The 17,116-nt window shown below is 36.1% G+C and overlaps 2 protein-coding genes and 2 non-coding genes across 7 annotated transcripts; 3 read left to right on the top strand and 1 right to left on the bottom strand.

Moving 5' to 3' along the window:
• The first annotated feature begins 3,593 nt into the window (after nucleotides 1–3,593).
• LOC121263055 (transducin beta-like protein 2) lies at nucleotides 3,594–9,415 on the top strand. The gene is made up of 10 exons (XM_041165840.1): nucleotides 3,594–3,948; nucleotides 4,928–5,033; nucleotides 5,586–5,646; nucleotides 5,757–6,049; nucleotides 6,118–6,257; nucleotides 6,552–6,626; nucleotides 7,113–7,203; nucleotides 7,784–7,987; nucleotides 8,493–8,537; nucleotides 8,875–9,415. Exons 1-10 carry the CDS (start codon nucleotides 3,739–3,741, stop codon nucleotides 8,952–8,954), a joined length of 1,305 nt encoding a protein of 434 aa, XP_041021774.1. The 5' UTR covers nucleotides 3,594–3,738; the 3' UTR covers nucleotides 8,955–9,415.
• A 573-nt stretch (nucleotides 9,416–9,988) lies between these two features.
• Nucleotides 9,989–10,061, bottom strand: TRNAK-CUU. The gene has a single exon. It is a non-coding gene; the product is annotated as a tRNA-Lys (tRNA).
• Nucleotides 10,062–10,509: 448 nt separating this feature from the next.
• On the top strand, nucleotides 10,510–10,705 carry LOC121243328. The gene has a single exon (XR_005936109.1). It is a non-coding gene; the product is annotated as a U2 spliceosomal RNA (small nuclear RNA).
• Nucleotides 10,706–11,790: 1,085 nt separating this feature from the next.
• On the top strand, nucleotides 11,791–16,967 carry LOC121263016 (peptidyl-prolyl cis-trans isomerase FKBP43-like). Of its 4 annotated transcripts, none has more exons than XM_041165789.1 (13): nucleotides 11,791–11,946; nucleotides 12,060–12,133; nucleotides 12,336–12,553; nucleotides 13,184–13,320; nucleotides 13,488–14,133; nucleotides 14,349–14,588; nucleotides 14,694–14,906; nucleotides 15,051–15,287; nucleotides 15,687–15,951; nucleotides 16,180–16,267; nucleotides 16,359–16,400; nucleotides 16,501–16,549; nucleotides 16,644–16,967. In XM_041165789.1, the coding sequence occupies exons 1-13, from the start codon at nucleotides 11,934–11,936 to the stop codon at nucleotides 16,723–16,725; spliced, it is 2,304 nt and encodes a 767-aa protein (XP_041021723.1). In that variant the 5' UTR covers nucleotides 11,791–11,933; the 3' UTR covers nucleotides 16,726–16,967. The 4 variants fall into 4 exon arrangements, with proteins under 4 accessions (XP_041021723.1, XP_041021731.1, XP_041021714.1 ...); XM_041165797.1 differs by having other exon boundaries at nucleotides 13,485–14,133; nucleotides 14,349–14,582; XM_041165780.1 differs by having other exon boundaries at nucleotides 13,485–14,133.
• The last annotated feature ends 149 nt before the right edge of the window (nucleotides 16,968–17,116 follow it).

Here is a 17,116-nt window from a genome sequence, read left to right as displayed (position 1 = left end):
CGATTACTACCCTCACATTTATTCTTCTCTAGCCCCTATCTCTGTCAATGTCGATTTAAATATGAAAACCCAACAATTTTTCTTCCATTCCTTGCTCTCTTTCCCTCGTTTTTTTTTTTTTCTCTCTACCACTGTCTTTCCAATAATAATAAAAAAAACCCTAGCACTTCCTATTCTTTGCAAGCAGTGGTCCTTATTTTGTCACCCATAACAACTTTACCCCTTGTCCTCTATGACTGGCTCGCTCAGCACAACCTCATATGGCCTCTCTCTCCGCCATCCTCCCTCGTTATTTATTATTCGACGGTTTGGCAAATACTGCAGAACGTTCTCATTTTCCACCTCTCAAGGGCTGCAACTCAATAGGAGATCTTTTGTGCTTATCTTGGAATAGTAAGGTTCAACAAGTATTGACATGCACGTCATATAATGGGACAACAGTGGTTTGGGACCTAAAGAAGCAAAAGCCAGTAATAAGCTTTTCAGACTCCGTTAAAAGGAGGTGCTCTGTTTTGTAGTGGAATCCTGATTTTGTTTTTCATCTTATTTGTTGCATTGGATGAAGATAATTCACCTACGGTGAGGTTGTTCTCTCGACTTCGAAGGGTTGGGCTTCAACTTAGAAAATTCACATACTTTTTTGTTATAAAAGCTTGTGGTTAGTGCTTGAGTGTTGGAGAAGGTGGGATGATGCAATCAATTGATAACTTGATATAGGGATTACTTTTGTGAGAATTTATGCAGCTTTCACCATAATCGAGCTTGCAAGTTGTGTGTTTGATAAAATGACTGTGAGAGATAGGGGTTCTTGGAGCTCCATGATTATAGGCTATGTTGCTTATAACTTTATGTCAGAAGATTTGAAGGTGTTCCTACACATGAAGCAAGCAAATGAAAAGCCAAACTTAGTTACTTTGATAAGCTTCGAGGGAGATTTAATAGAAAAGATGAAAAGGCCCAACAAAGTGGTGTTGAATGCTTATGAGCAACAATGTGATGAAGTAGCTAAAATATTTGCAGAGTATCACAAACGTCTTTATTACTATGTTAATCTAGCGAGGGAGGTTCAAAGGTTAAATGTTGGCTCTTCAGATGAAGTATTTAACAAGTTCAGCGCAAACAGTGATAAAGGCATTAGTGTGATCGTTGCTTGTAACGTCTCATCGAGGCCTATTGTCTACACACGATTAATTCTCATCTGCCTTGCTACTTTGATAGCATTTTAAAATTGTACTCCACCTTCTGTCGCCGAGGTGTACAATTTTTTTTTATGTCTTTTGGTTCTACCCAACGTATGTGTTCATCGAGATTTTAAGCAATATATGGTATAATGACATTGCAAAGTTTAGTTTTGCTGCAATGGGGAGATCTAGACCTTCAAGAAATGAGCCTACAAGCCTAAGTGAGATGTCAAGCGCACAAGATACAGTTCATACATAAAAGGCTAGCAAGCTTGGGAGGGGTTATGCTTGGAACAGGACAAGAAGTTGTTGAAATTATGAGTTGCATTATCATGCCTCACAATATTTTCTTGCACTCGACTCTAGTGCAATCAGGAGAGATTGAAAGTAAGAGAAAATTCAATAAGCTCTTGAAGAACCTATTGCAAGGAACTTCAAAAGCAATAACCCGATCTGCTCCAAAGACTATCAATTCAACTCAAGGATGAGTGATTCTGCTAAAGTGTATGAGAATTTCATGCAAAACGAGCCTACATTTCAAACCCTACCTATTGTTGCAGTAGTGTTCAACAATCTTCTTTTTGGGGAGGCTGTCGTACCAGATTACATGTTCTATAGCGACCATTACCCATCAAAGTTTCATGGCTCAGTAAGAACAAGGGGTGAAGTGCAAGACTTGTGCCTACTTTTCCAGTTGAATGTAACACACTCTAAGCTTTCATGAGATTCCCCCAGTGTTGCTTGTCGAAAAGGCAACAACACTCATATCAATTCCTTTCAGATTCCAATTTACCCGAACCTTGTGAGCAAGGTACTTTGAAGTAGGACGATTTGTCAAAGTCCAAGAAAGTGTACAAGGACCCAATAACATAGTTAGAGCTTATATGTTTGTTGGGCCATGAGCAATCTCATGCTTAGATAGTTATTAGCATTACTCATTGGGCTATCGTTGTTTTAAGTGGATTTTTGTAGTAGTGGGTTAATGGGCTTGGGCCTTTTAGAGTATATCTCATTTCAATGGTTATTTTAGTATGCTTTTAGTCTGGCTCGTACCTGGGTCAATCTTGTTGAAGTCTGCATATTATATATAAAGAGCCAGGCTCTACGAAGATTATTTCGGAATGATGTAAAAATTTCTTCTTTTTTTTCCCTATTTTTTAGATGAAGTTCTCTCAAAAAGAACACATCAGCATTATCTTATATTTATCCTTGAGGTGTGTTACAACTCTCACCAACAGCTCTTGTGAGGGAGATGACTTCATAGATTGCACAAGATTTTGTGGGATATTTTCGCAATAGATATTTCTAAGCAATTCGATCATATGAGTACTGCTTCAACAACCAGCATCATCATGAGATTGGACTAACTTTTAAAGTTAAAATTGAGATGGGTGGACACGTATGTTTTGTCGATTTGGGATGAAATGGGATAAAAAAGTTAAATAAAATTTTATTATAATATATTTTTTTAATATTATTTTTATTTTAAGATTTATAAAAGTTAAATTAATTATTTTATTTTATATAAAATTTTTTAAAAAAATTGTAATAATTAGATAAGAGAAAATAAGTTAAAATAAATTATGAAAACAAACCATTCCTTAATTTATACGTTGTTACCAATGTATTAAGGTGTTTGTTTGGATCCATATCCCCTATTTACTTATTATTTTTTATTTAGTAATTAAATTATCAATTTGCAAATATAACTTCTCTAAAATAAGTGAATTGATGAAAAATGACAGTTATCTCACTTTAACTATTATTTTCTAATGTAGTCTTTAAATTATGAAAATTATCATCTATCCTCTTAATTCTAGGTGTAAATTATAATTCACAATCTCGCAAAGTTAAGTGTTAAGACGAATATAAATAGGCTATATCTTAGTTTAGAAAACTCTTTTAGATTCCGTTTGAATGGTGAGATAAGATGAGATACTTTTAGATGAAAGTTGAAAGTTAAATAAAATATTATTTTTTAATATTATTATTATTTTAAGATTTGAAAAAGTTAAATTGTTTATTATTTTTGGTGTAAAAATTTAAAAAAATTGTGATGATTAGATGAGATGAAATGAAACCGTTTTTATATTCAAACGGAGCCTTTAAATAGATAGAAGTGTAATTGTGAATGATTAAAATTTATTTTTTTAAAATAAATAAAACAAAAGGCTTTGCCTATTTGGTTGAGCAATACTTAACAGGTAACGTCGGGTATTAGATTCAAATTTAAATTACTTAAATCTATAATGATATAAATGAGTTTTAATTATAATATTTGATCAATTATTCTTAAATCGTTACATTTTATTCCCTCATTTTATTTTTTGGGGAAAATGTTAAGAAAGTGAGCATTACCACATACCAGTGAAAACATGATTCTTCTTCTTTTAAGCGGACACGTATCCCTGTCGATACGTTGCCGTTGCACTAATCACTGAATAATCAATCCCAAGTGATCAGCTGCAAACTCATTTCCCACGAATCTAAACCCCCGCCATTACCATTTCTCCGAACCCATCTTCCACCTCTCCTCATCACAAAAGCGGGTCAAGAAATGGATCCGGTTCTAGCGCTTACGATCGTTTCGGTACTGCTCGGCGCTGTAATCGCCCTCGCCTTCTTCAATAGTTACTTCGGCAAGCGAAGATCCGAGGTCCAGTCCATCGCGAAAGCGGAGCTCCAGTCGGATCCGAAGAAGCACCAGAGGCCTCCACCACCCAAGAAGTCTCACTTCAAAGCTCACTCCCACTCTGCTGCTGATAAGGTATATACGATCTTGAACTCCGTGTCTTCCTACCGAAGGAAGGAGAGAAAGAAGGGAAAATCAAAAGGAGGAATGATATTAAGAAAAGAAAATGTGGAATCTTATGCTTGGTTGAATTTATTTGTTTAGGTAAGACTTAAAATTCTCTGTAAGAATTTATCTCAGAAGATGTACTGTATTGCCTGTGAAGTTATATCTTCTGTTTGGTTCTTTAGAAAATCAAGAAAAAAAACGGAGATGAAGGGAAATTCGAAATTTGATTTGGTTTGGATATTTTCTTCTAGGTTATCTTGGCTTTCAAGTTATCAATAGGGAAATGATTTTTCCCTGTCATCTAACCATTATACGAGGTTACTTTGCATGAATTTTTTTGATAAGTTACTTTGCATCAAATTTAGTATTGAAAAAGAAAATATTTTGTCGTAGCTTTCTTGTATTGAATGGGGATAATCTTCATGATTTTCTTTCAGCTTTTCCTAGTTCCTAATTTCTACCATGTATTTGGGTGTTTCTGCTTCTATACTTCCTGGGTACTTGGGCTACGCCTATTTACTTGTCTTAATAAAATTTCTTATTACTTATAAAAAAAATAAATTGTCGTAGCTTGTAACAGCCAATGAGTTGTTGTACCGATCAAAAAAGAAAAAAATGGCCAATGAGTTGTTGTAACCATGTAGATGTTATATCTATCACAAATCTCAAACAAAGTGTCATTTCTGAAAATAAGAGATAATTAGTTCCTTATTCTTTCCCAAATTCCAAGGGGAATCAGGATGGAGTATAATTTCTAAAAATAGAGGCCCCTCGGGTTTCCCCAAACTTCTAGCTAGGTGGTGTAGTTTACCAGGATATAAATTTTCTCAACCTTTTTGCAACAGTATAGTTTATATATTTTACTTTTTTTCTTCGTAACTTTTTATATAACTTCTTGAATCATGTTCGAATTTGTTTTGGTGCTTGCTTTGGATTTGAAATTTAGGATCAAAACAAACGGCATCATCCCTTGGATTTAAACACTCTAAAGGGTCATGGCGACTCAGTCACAGGGATAAGTTTTTCCTCTGATGGGCGAAGTTTGGCAACAGGTGATTATTCATTTTTGTGCAAATTTATGTATATCTCTTGCTGGTGATGTTCATAAAAGGATTCAAGTTATTAGTGGTAATCCCAGAATTGTGAATCTAGATGTCTGGTGGAGTAAGAGATTTCAGCTGAAATAATGTGTATACTGGTCTCTCTCTCTCTCTCTCTCTCTCTCTCTCCTTTTATTTTTTTTTCTCTTTCTTTTGTCTTTTTGTCTATAAATATTTTTATTGGGATAACTGTCTACTATGGTGGAGCCTTCAATTAAGATGGCGAGGGAGATTGGTTGCACTAGATTATGTTTATCCTTGCATGAATGATTATTTTCTGGCCTTCTCATTTGCTTAATCATCTACTAGCCATCGCTTGTAATTAAATGATGGAACCTTAAATCTATCTGGAATGTTTTGCACAAAAAGAATGTTGTGGAGATTGCATCCCTTCTCATTTTCATATGGTGTTCACTGAGTTTCTTTCATTTGAACAATTTGATTTCTTTCTTATGCAAGATATATTTTCTGATACTCATTTTAGTTTCTTTTATATCCACATAGCTTGTGCCGATGGAGTGGTCAGGGTATTCAAGTTGGATAATGCTTCAAGTAAAAGTTTCAAGTATGAATTTCTAGTAACCTTGATATAATATTAGATTTTACCTCAATATAAAAGATGCAGGCGCTTTTTTCTTGCTTTTTACTCCATGTATTATTTGAAATTTTTTGCAGGTTTATGAGAATGAATTTGCCTGCTGGTGGCCATCCAACAGCAGTTGCATTCTCTGATGATGTGTCTTCTATAGTCATAGCTTCTCAGACGCTTACTGGTTCTTCTTTGTACATGTATGGAGAGGAAAAGCCCAAAGATTCTAATGAGAATAAACAAGCCAAGCTTCCTCTCCCAGAAATTAAATGGGAACATCACAAAGTTCATGAGAAAAGAGCTATTATAACCCTTGTTGGCACTACTGCAAGTTATGGAAGTGCTGATGGAAGTACAATTATTGCTTCTTGTTCAGAAGGTAATTTATCTTCTTTTATCTTTGAAAATGTTTGTTTTTGTTTGCTTCTGTTGATCCGTTACTTTCAGGGACTGATATCATACTTTGGCATGGAAGAACTGGGAAGATTTTGGGAAATGTTGACACAAATCAGTTGAAAAACACCATGACTGCCATATCACCAAATGGGCGTTTTATTGCTGCTGCAGCCTTTACTGCGGATGTGAAGGTGAGTATCTCTAGTTTATCCTGAGCAATCTGCAGTTAGTGATTGCTTCACATTTTTTCTCAACCAACTCATGAAAAGGTTTCTCTTCATGGCATCCTCTAGCACTCCATCTATAATTCCTTTTGCTACCAATTTTATCCTTGCTGAAACGAATGTCTTGTCCTAGGTGTTTGGTATGTATGCCTTGCTTCTCAATTTGAGTGTCCCACACATCTAATCTGGAACGAGTTGCAACTTTATCTGATTGTTCATGTCAACTAATGAATTACTCTTTTGACACGATTTCTTTTGCAGGTTTGGGAAATAGTATACTCAAAGGATGGTTCAGTCAAGGAGGTTTTAAAAGCTATGCAGCTTAAGGGGCACAAGGTTATACTTTCAAGTCATGTCTTCATAAAGCTTGTTTGCCCTTGACTTTTCTTTCTTTTTCGTTCTTTTTTCCATTTTGTGTATTTATATTCATGAAGTGTGTAGAACTTTAGATTAGATGTAAAAGAAAGAAGGAAAACTTAAGTTTTCCAAATTGATCCCTGCTTGCATTGTTCTTCAAAATTTAAGTTGATAGAAGTTTTAGAACTTATTAAGTTTTTTTATTTATTAAAAAAAAAGAGAACTTTAGGTTAGATGTATATGGCATCAGAAAGTCCAGGCAATGTTGATTGGCATTAAGAGTGTTTTCAGAAAATCCACAAATGTCTCATTTCTCTAGTGGAATTTCTGGCATAGAAATATATTACCTTTACTAATCTTACTAAAGTCACCATGTTTCTTTATGTGAATTTGTTCTTATCATTGCTTGATGGTTTAATAATTGTATTGCTTCTCATGTCTAATATTCCTTCTTTTGATGTTCAGAGTGCAGTAACTTGGTTATGTTTTGCTCCTAACTCAGAGCAAATCATCACAGCTTCCAAAGATGGTTCAATAAGAATTTGGAATATCAATGGTGTGTGTACACATTTCATACATATTTCTCCTAAGCTTTGCATTTATTCAGGAAAAATATACTTCTATGAACAATTGGAGAAAGAATATATATCCTCATGACCTTATCCAAGAGTGAGTTAGTGAATGAATGGATTGAAGCACAATAACCATCAAAACAATGTACTTGACACGTACTTTTACCAAGCTTTTTTCATGTAATTGAGCTAACAAACCCCCCCCCCCCCCCCCCCCCCCCCCCGGGGGCGGGTGAAACACAAAATCATTCTTTAACGTGTTGAGTGCACTTTAATAGTCTTAGCAAAACTTTTTATGAATAAAACTTCTTGATTACCTATAAAAAGTCTTTTAGTAAAACATGTATACGAGGCTAGATCAAAGGTGTGCTGAATTAAGTTTCACCAATGTCTCTGATGCATATGCCTGTATAAAGAGAAGACATTTGCATCAAATGAGCAATTACCTCCCCCCCCCCAAGTCAACATAAAAAAACCAATGTGAATATAGCAGTTCTAACAATTTCACATAATGCCTTAAGTTATCTTGTTGGTGCTGACCATCATTTACCTGTCGTCTTGAAGTTCGGTATCATCTTGACGAGGATCCAAAAACTCTGAAGGTGTTTCCAATTCCACTTCATGATTCAAGTGGTGCTACTTTGCACTATGATCGTCTTTGTATATCCCCAGATGGAAGGATATTGGCAGCAACTCATGGTTCGACATTGCAGTGGTTATGTGTAGAAACTGGGAAAGTTTTGGACACAGCTGACAAAGCACATGAAGGTATTAATTAGTTGAATGTTTTTCTGCTTTATTTTTTATTTGCTTTTTCATACTGTTATGTTAATTATGAACTAGTTTGACATATGTTTCCTTTAGCCAAATATTCTCATTTGTAATCGCTGTTGTCTCAGGTCTACTTAGATTCATACCAAGGATGTTGTCTTGTTTCATGGAATATTTATATGTTTGTCTAAATTGCCATTCAGCGATCCACAGAAATTTAGCTCTTTACTGTGCAAATTGTAGATAGTGTCCTATCTGCATTTTATCAAGTTTTACGTTTGTTAACTCCAAAAATGAATGTTTTCTAAGTATTTGTTGATGAGTATTCTTCATTTGGACTTCTTTAGTTATTTATGGTCTGGAACATTTTTGTCTGGCTCACACAAGCCAACCTTTGTCATTCTATGAATTAACCATTTTAGTGATTTGTTCCAATTACAAAAAAAAAAATTATTTTCTTATGAATCTTGTTTTGACATCAGTCTATGACTCTATCATGCAGGTGACATCACATGCATCTTATGGGCACCTAAGATCATTCCTATGGGTAAATCACCTTCCTGATATGGCACATATGATTGTCTGCACATTTTTCTACTTTTCTCTTCTTGAACTCTAGCCGAGTCATCTCAAAGTTTTCAAATGGAAGCCTCTCTTCTCGCAGAAGATTAAGACTTGAAAATTCCAGCTAAGAAACCCCTTCACGAAAATTTTCTCCTATCATTTTTGAAGTCCGAGAAGTCTAAATGACCTTGTCTGGAAAAGCTCACGTTTGATCAATTAGATGCAAAATATGCTCCTGCTTAATTCTGTCGATTAAAAGGGTGTTAATAGACACAAAAGCAAGCTTTACAGATGATTTGTTTTTCTATATGCTTCTGCAGGAGATGGAGAAGTTTTGCTTTTAGCCACAGGTAGTGTTGACAAGAAAGTGAAGTTGTGGGCAGCTCCATCAACTCGCTGATCCTAATGTAATGAATGTGTTGGTGGACTTGCTTGAAGCATTGGATGATGAAGATCCTGAGCATACAAGGTTGCTTGTCTAGTTATTCACCCTTGTTTCCTCCAATGGTTAATAGTTTCAACAACTTACTCAATGCAAGCTACATACCTTTTAGCTAGAAGGTAGGATGCAGGATCTTCAGGAGCGTGCAAATTCGGAGACCAAAGCCTTTATCTTCACTCGCATTCGCATAGTTTGATTGTACTGAAATTTTGGTGACACAGATTGATAGAGAAGTAGACAATGTGGTTGGTTTTGACTGACCTATGCATCCGTCTATGCGGTGTTACAATAATAGTTTCTATGTTGAAATTGCCGTGGATTAGAACCAATTTTACTCGGGCTCGTTGGCTCTGTATGCCTTTCCTTGCGATCCTGACCATAATGGTCATATAAAAGACTTGGGAGATGCTGTTTGAATAGTGTTTTAGAACATTCTATGATAGACAAATAATTGGGGACGAAGTATGCTGTTTGAGACCGTTTGGCACCGGAAGAATAGAAGTACCACAAAAACTGCTTGAAGAATGATTTCACGACTTTCGGAAGATTTGTGAATGCTCATGTGCAAATGCTTTGACTTGTGAGGGCGTTTGTGTGAGAGATTTGGAAACAACTGTGACATTTATGAATATGATTGTATTTAGGACCGGTTTTATATATGTTTTAGAACCAAATCAGTATACACCGGTTTTGAAAATTTTAGAATCGATATTGTACCGATTCACTATTGAAACCGAAACTTTCAATTTTTTTAGTTTTGGTCCGGTTCGGTTTTCCCAATTTTAAGAATTTTTAAAATATGAAAATCTATATCACATCGGGTTTAATTCTGAACGGGTACTACGCTGGACTGAACTGATTTTTGTTTTCACACTCTAATTGGCTAATTGTATTCCTTGAGGTGGCTGCTGAGACGCAACGCATCGTTTTACTATGACAAATAAATAAAAGTTGCATAAAACAGGTTAATAAAATCGATAAAAAAAATAAGGCGCCCACCGTGGGGCTCGAACCCACGACCACAAGGTTAAGAGCCTTGCGCTCTACCGGCTGAGCTAGACGGGCATTCTTGAGTTGCTAAATGGAGAAAATAATTTTATCCTTTTCTCATCTTAGTCAAACTGGGGTGCATCTCATTTCCTGGCTTCGTCATCAATCGATGGAGCAAATTTAGAACATTTCGAACCTTGGGTTATTTGTTCTAGCCTTAATTAGATGCTTACCATTTACCGGCGAATCATAACTGTCAACCCAAGAAAATCTTTGCAGAATCAAAAATTGCCCAGGCAACAAATCTCTCTCGCCCTTCATTTTCATCTCTTCGGCGTCACAAATGATCGAACTCTTTCCTCCAAGAATTTGTTCTATAGATGTGCGGACTAGTTCCCCACATGTTGGTTGTCAATAGCCGCAACCCGCAAGTTCTATTGTCCATTGTCCCACACTGAGAGAATAGGAGAGGCCGAATGTGAAGGCAGGGTTATAAAAGCCGAATGGGTGGACAATACAAAGCATACCTTTCTCGGCCTTTTGGCTAAGATCAAGTGTAGTATCTGTTCTTATCAGTTTAATATCTGATACGTGGCCCATCGGGTCACACGATATTAAATTAATTTTTTTAGGGGGAAAGCCCATTACGGCAGCTTGCTGCCGGGGTTTTCAAGCGTCGCCCATGCGTTGCACTATTGTACGGGCCTGGCGCACCCCACCCAATTCCAGTGTAAATGATATTGTTATAGAACTAGAGCGCGTTGTTAGTCTGTCTTTCGCTGTTTCAACAGGAATTCTTAAGGTTATGTTTGAATTTTTAAATAAATTGAGTAAAATATTATTAAAATATTAATTTTTAATATTATTATTATTTTAAAATTTAAAAAAATTAAATTATTTATTATATTTTATGTAAAATTTTAAAAAAATTATAGTAATAAAATGAGATAAAATGAATTATATTACGTTGTCAATCCAAACTAGTGCTTAGTTTAGGATGCTTTTCGTCCCAAATGATATCATCAAGCTAGGTAGCCACAGTTGTCTGTTATTAATTAACGAAAAAAAATTGGTGGAATTATTAAAGAATTCGGTGACATTAAATTTTATTATTCTACGAAGAAATCAATAAGAGTGGGATGTGAACAAAGAAAATGCAAAATAAATCGATGGATAAATAATTCAGGAGAACTACAGATTTTTTTATTTTTCATTTTAACAGTTAACTATGGTGATTAGGCAAAGTAGGATTTATTTGAGAACACAACTATTTACCAGTTAACTATAGTGATCAGGCAAAAATAAGATTTATTTGAGAACACAATTATTTTTAAATATTTTATTATTATTTATAAAATATTTATTAATAATTTTATTTATAAATTATTTTATTACTATTTATAAATGATCTAAAATAATACCGAACCAAAATCCAAGCTTTGAAAGTCGAAAACCATTAACCAACGTAAAATACGAAATTTGAAAGTCCCGCGCTGCTCCCTTTCCTGAGTTTGGCTTCGTGTAATTATTATAGAAAAAATCTATTTATCATTTTAAATTTTATTATATTTTTATCATTTGGTATTAAATAATAAATTTATAAATAAAATATAATAAATAATTTTTAATTATTTAATATTATATCATAAAATTATAAAAAGATAATAAAAATTAAAATGATAAATAATATTATTTTGTAAGGCTACATACGACATATCAGCACAGCACAACGGCCCATGTGGGTCCCCAACGTAACAATGTAACATAGCACCGTTGGGTTGGGTTGTAGAAGGACCCACCCATGCCTCTAGAAAAAGACTATAGACAGATATGAAATAAGGGCTTAGCTGTGGTTCTTCTAGGGTTTAAGAGACGAAGCGAGAAATAAACACATCGATTCATATCCGAGGATACGCCTCTGGTCGGCCTCTGATTCTGTCCTCAAAAATGGCTTTCTGGGGTAAGTTCCCCTATCTCACCCCAACCTAAAAAAAAAACACAATTTGAGGAGTTGTGCTGATTGTATGCGGGAAAATTAATCTTTTCCTAAATCCACATGCGTTAATTTTTCAGGAATCGAAGTAAAACCTGGGAAGCCTTTCACTCATGAATTTGACGAGTTGAAAGGACGGCTTCATATATCAATGGTACGCATTTCCAGCAGAGATTGTCAATCTCTCTCTCTCTCTCAATCTTTATAATTCGTGATTGTATTCTGAGACATGAGCTATTGTAAACAAATTGGCGGTTATTGGATTTTTTAAAAGAATTATTCCGATTAAATACGATTCGTTTCGGAAAGAACAGATTTACCATATCGGTTAATGATCGGTTTGTTGGTTTTCTCAGGCTACTCTGGCACTTGGCACTGCCACTGCCAAAAGCGTACTTCAGTGTAATGTAGGAAACAGGAGTCCTGTTTATCTTTGCGCTTTGTATCCTGTGAGTGCTGAATCAGTGCAACTGAATCTGGAATTTGAAGAGGCCGACGATGTCGTCTTCTCGGTTCTTGGTCCTCGGAGTGTTTTCCTCACTGGTTACTATATGCGTGGTGGCCAGCACGATTCGTATCCTTTTCTTGATTTGAACTTTGGACTCTGGAGATTGTTTATGGCTTGAGTTTTTTTAACAGTTTGATGTTCTTAGGTAAGCGGTCTATGCGCCTATTATCTATTTAGTTGCTGGGAAAATAGGAAAGTCGAACGTTTTGAAGTATAGGTTGCTGTAAAAATCCGTCGATATAGAAACATGTGCATCTAATTGTTTGTTTTCCTTTGTAGGTAACATTTATCTAACTGTGCCCAGTAAATATATTGCATATGGTGACCTTTTGTTTTAGATTAAGCCCTTCTTTGGATTCGAGACTTTACTCATCTTATCTCATCATTATAACTTTCTCAAATTTCCACACAAAATATAATAAACAATTCAACTTTTTCAAATACCAAAACAATAATAATATTAAAAATAATATTCTAATAATATTTTATTCAACTTATCTAAAATTATCTCAACTCATCTCTGAATCCAAACGGTGCTAATACTCACCCTTTGTCGAGGTCTTGGGCACCCCTGGGATTAGTCGAGACGTTGTTCCCGGACACCCGTGCCAATAAAAAAAATTAATACTTACTCTTTGTTTTGGATTTTGTTTTCCTCCAAGGGTTTGTTTATTTTTCCTTTACTGTAATGACAAGAGAACCTTGTGGGGAAGATATTGCTGACACAGAAACAGAGAGGTCTGAGGATAGTGATGAAGATGATTATGAAGATAGTTTTATTGACGACGATGATCCAGAAGTCTACCCCCCTTCTCTCATTTCCGATGGTGGAGGTATCTTTTTTAATCACTTCCCTCATAAATTTTCCATATAGGATGCTAAAATGTAGCCTGTGATGTTAGCTCTACACCCTTTTATGCCATTTTGTGTGGATAACCTGGGTGGGAAGATGTGTCTGAATGTTTGCTTGCATGTTTTTTGTTGGTTCTGATTTCAGTAGTTTCAGTTGAGATGTTGGATAGTGAGAGGCCTAAGCATGGTAAGGGCAGCCGAAGACGGCTTAGGAAGAGGTACCAAATGAGCGAGTCTGAAGAGGAGGGATGCTCTCAGGAAAAAAATATTGTAAATGGTCGTAGTGGTGAGCCAGACTTTGAAAGTGAAGATGAAGATAGCATCCCGATTTCATCTTTCTACAAGAGTAAAACCACTGCAAAAAAAACGAAAGAGGAAGTAGACAGAGATGACAAGGAAATGAGTGAAACTAGTAAGAAGAATACGGAAGATGAAGGAAATTATGTTAGTGAATCAACTAGAAAAGCTGGCAATGTTGTAAATGATCAGCAAAAAAGTATCATAGAAAAATCAACAGAGGAAGTAGAAGTCAAAACTCACAAAGGAACAGGTGAAACTAGTGTCAAGGAGATGGAAGATGATGGAAATTACACTATTCAAACAAAAAGAGAAGTTCTCGATGCTTTTATAGAGGGCGAGACCAAAAACCCCACAAAGAAAACAACAGAGGAAGTACCGGGCAGAGCCAGCAAGGGTAAAGGTGAAATCAGTTACAAGAAGACAGAAGATGATTTTAATCCTGTCATTGAACCAAAAAGAAAAGCTGATGGTCTTGTCGATGGCCAGCCAAAGGGGTAAGTCCTAAATAACTAGCCATGTCAATTTAAGTTCTTTAAGAGCTTGACTGGTTTGTACAAAAGGTATATATATTTGTTGTACTAAAACCATTACATGAGAATGTTCTCAAATGTGTGAATAAAAGATAAAGTTTCTTTATTCCTTTGCCATATATATTTATGGCAAACAACATTAAACAGAGTGGCCATCTTGTTTGGAATGCTTTGTGCAGGCAATCTGACATGCCGATCAATTGCATGCTGTCCTCTGAAGGGGGCCCTGAAAATGGTATTAAGCCAAAGAAGAAAAGAAAAGATCAGTCCAAGGAGGAGAAACCCCTCCAAGCCGATAGTGATAACTGTAGTTATATTATATATAAGGATTTAACCTTGAAAGATGAGGCAAGGACTGATAATATTGGACATGATCTGGCTGTGAAAGATGGACAAGGTTGGAAGGAAGCCAAGGGCAAGTCAGTAATTTTGTGATCTCTGCTTTTAGTTTCAGACATGCTCATACACATTAAATACACAACAAAAATCAAAGGTTTTGTAATTGTTCTAACCTACTCATGCAGGGCAGCTGAAGTGATGGACACAGTTTTGCTGCCTTCCTCTGAAGATGGTGGGAGGCCAAAGAAGAAAAGGAAAGAACGGCCAAAGGAGGGGAAGAATGATGAAGCTGAAAGTAAGCATAGCAATGTTGTTAAAGAAGGTAAAACCCAGAAAATTGAGTCGAACACTGACTACAGGCTCCACGATTTCCCTTTGAGGGATGAGGCCAATGATCAGTGAGTACTTCTGTGATCCGTGCTTTAAATATATAACAGACTTGTATTCAGGCGTCCAAGCATGGGTTAACATTCCTCCTATTGAGAGGGTTTACTGAGATTTCAGTTTGTTGGCCCCTTTGTTGTTTATATTTTCTTGAGCAGGGAAGCTGAACTGCCAGAAAATCTATCACTGCCATTCACAGAAGTTGGCTCTGAAGTTGGTGAAAAGCCTAAGAAGAAATGTAAACAACAGGCAAGCGATACAAAGATTTCTAAAGCTGACAGTAAGCATGACAATGTTCTCCGAGAAGATAGAGCTCAGCAAAATGAACCAAAGGCTGATGACATTGTCCGCGATTTGCCTATGGAAGAACAAAATCAGTATCCAGACAATCTCAAGTCGGTATACTTTTGAGCTTCAATTCTACAAATGCATAACAAGGAAGTTGCATGAACTTCGCTCCCTCCCCCAACCCAACCCAATCCAAATACAATAGAGTCCAGTGAAGTATTCAATGAAGGCACGGAAACACACTCACAGAAGTCACACGAACTATGAACTCTCCCCCAACCCAACTTAACCCAAATTCAAGAAAAATTGAAACCAGTCAACTGATTAAAATTACAAAGAACATCTTTATTCATTTGCTTAGGAAAAAGCACATTTACTGATTTTCTTTTAAATCCATTACTTGGGCAATTTTATTGTTCATCTAGGCAGGTCAAGATGAATGGCACTCAAGCTACTATTTATTAGCCATTTGATTTCCTTTTCAATCATTCTTACATATTATACAGGTGTTTTGAGAGTAGTGCCCATGAATTTGCTGATGACAATCACTCTGAGGGCAAGAATATTAAGAAGAAGAAGAAGAAAAAGAGTAAAACCAAGGAGAAAGAGGAAGCTGTGAATATGAATATAACCCCTCTGCCAATGGACAAGATTGAGGACAAGAAAATGAGTGACAAGTCTTCTCAAATTTGGACCTTGTCTAACGGATTAATCATTGAGGTGCTAGAAATAGGGAAACCAGACAGCAAAGTCGCTGCTTCGGGGAAAAGGGTGAGTTCCTTCGAATCCATATTTAAGTAATGATGATAATTAAATGTGCCATGCTGCATGTAGTTTTTCATCCCAAGTAATGAACAGAAAGGTGATATAGTCATCTTGTTTTTCTGGGTTGGCTGAAAGGTGACTTGCCAAAAAGAATATTGTCATCTTGTTCTGCACTAGTAATTGAAAGAAGTGTGTTCTAGAAAATGCTGATTGATATCAATTGTCCGGATTCAGGTCAGTATCAACTACAACGGGAAGTTGAAAAAGAATGGAGAATCATTTGACTCAAATGTAGGGTGTGCTCCCTATAAGTTTCGGATAGGTACTACCTATGATATAGATTGCTGGTTTACTCAGATATTTGTTAGTTTTGTTATGTAGTATAACATATATATATGTGTGGCCTCTTGCAGGTTTGGGAAAAGTTATAGGGGGTTGGGATATCGGTCTTGATGGTAATGACTTTGAGATATTTTTAACCCCGTTAAACTTTAATTGCTATGCTGAAAGTTATTTACTGTTGTTCTTTGGCTGACTTGTGTGCATGATTGTTAGGCATGCGAGTGGGTGAGAAAAGAAGACTTACAATTCCACCATCATTGGGGTACGTGATCAACCGATTATTGCAGAACATTTTGTTTCTGCTTCTTTGTTCGAGTGTTCAGTGCCATGCTTAATATGCTGTGCTTGTGTTGCAGTTTTGGGAGTGCAGGACGCGGGGAGAATGTACCACCAGACTCATGGCTGGTGTATGATATCGAATTGGTCAAAGTCCACTGATTAATCCGCCTCATCGCTTGTGGTCCTGAAATTGGTGGCTAAAGGTGGTGCGAGATGCAAGCTAATAGTTAAAGGGGAAAAAAAGTCTTGTTATTCCTGTGTAGTTTTGGGTCTCAGATGATTGGTGCAGAATCAGACATAATTGTCGTAAATTTTGTCGAAAACCTGTTTTTAAGTGGACTATTATGTTATATATATTTTTCGTTATGCTGGATATGAATGAGAAGAAACGGGCTGTTTCACTTCGAGGATCGAGTTTATTCTCAGACAAAAGGGGGGGAAAGCACGAAAAAGGAAAAAAGAGCACTCTAGTGCAAGTTAAAAAATGAGACGTGGGCAAAATAGATGATGATTTTTCTCCCTTTTTTAAAGAGGGGATGTTGTCCTCTAG

This window comes from Juglans microcarpa x Juglans regia, chromosome 1D (genome assembly GCF_004785595.1).
Source record: "Juglans microcarpa x Juglans regia isolate MS1-56 chromosome 1D, Jm3101_v1.0, whole genome shotgun sequence".
NCBI lineage: Eukaryota > Viridiplantae > Streptophyta > Magnoliopsida > Fagales > Juglandaceae > Juglans > Juglans microcarpa x Juglans regia.
Note: the sequence above shows the minus strand (reverse complement) of the source record. Positions and strands in the feature narration are given on the sequence as shown.

Excerpts from the sequence above, each read along its gene's own strand:
- LOC121263016 (XM_041165780.1), top strand. Across the intron at positions 12,134-12,335 it reads GACGGCTTCATATATCAATG|GCTACTCTGGCACTTGGCAC; the intron begins GTACGCATTTCC and ends TGGTTTTCTCAG. Across the intron at positions 14,134-14,348 it reads GTCGATGGCCAGCCAAAGGG|GCAATCTGACATGCCGATCA; the intron begins GTAAGTCCTAAA and ends TGCTTTGTGCAG.
- LOC121263055 (XM_041165840.1), top strand. The coding sequence starts at position 3,739 with ATGGATCCGGTTCTAGCGCTTACGATCGTTTCGGTACTGCTCGGCGCT. Across the intron at positions 3,949-4,927 it reads CCCACTCTGCTGCTGATAAG|GATCAAAACAAACGGCATCA; the intron begins GTATATACGATC and ends TTTGAAATTTAG. Across the intron at positions 6,050-6,117 it reads TATTGCTTCTTGTTCAGAAG|GGACTGATATCATACTTTGG; the intron begins GTAATTTATCTT and ends CGTTACTTTCAG.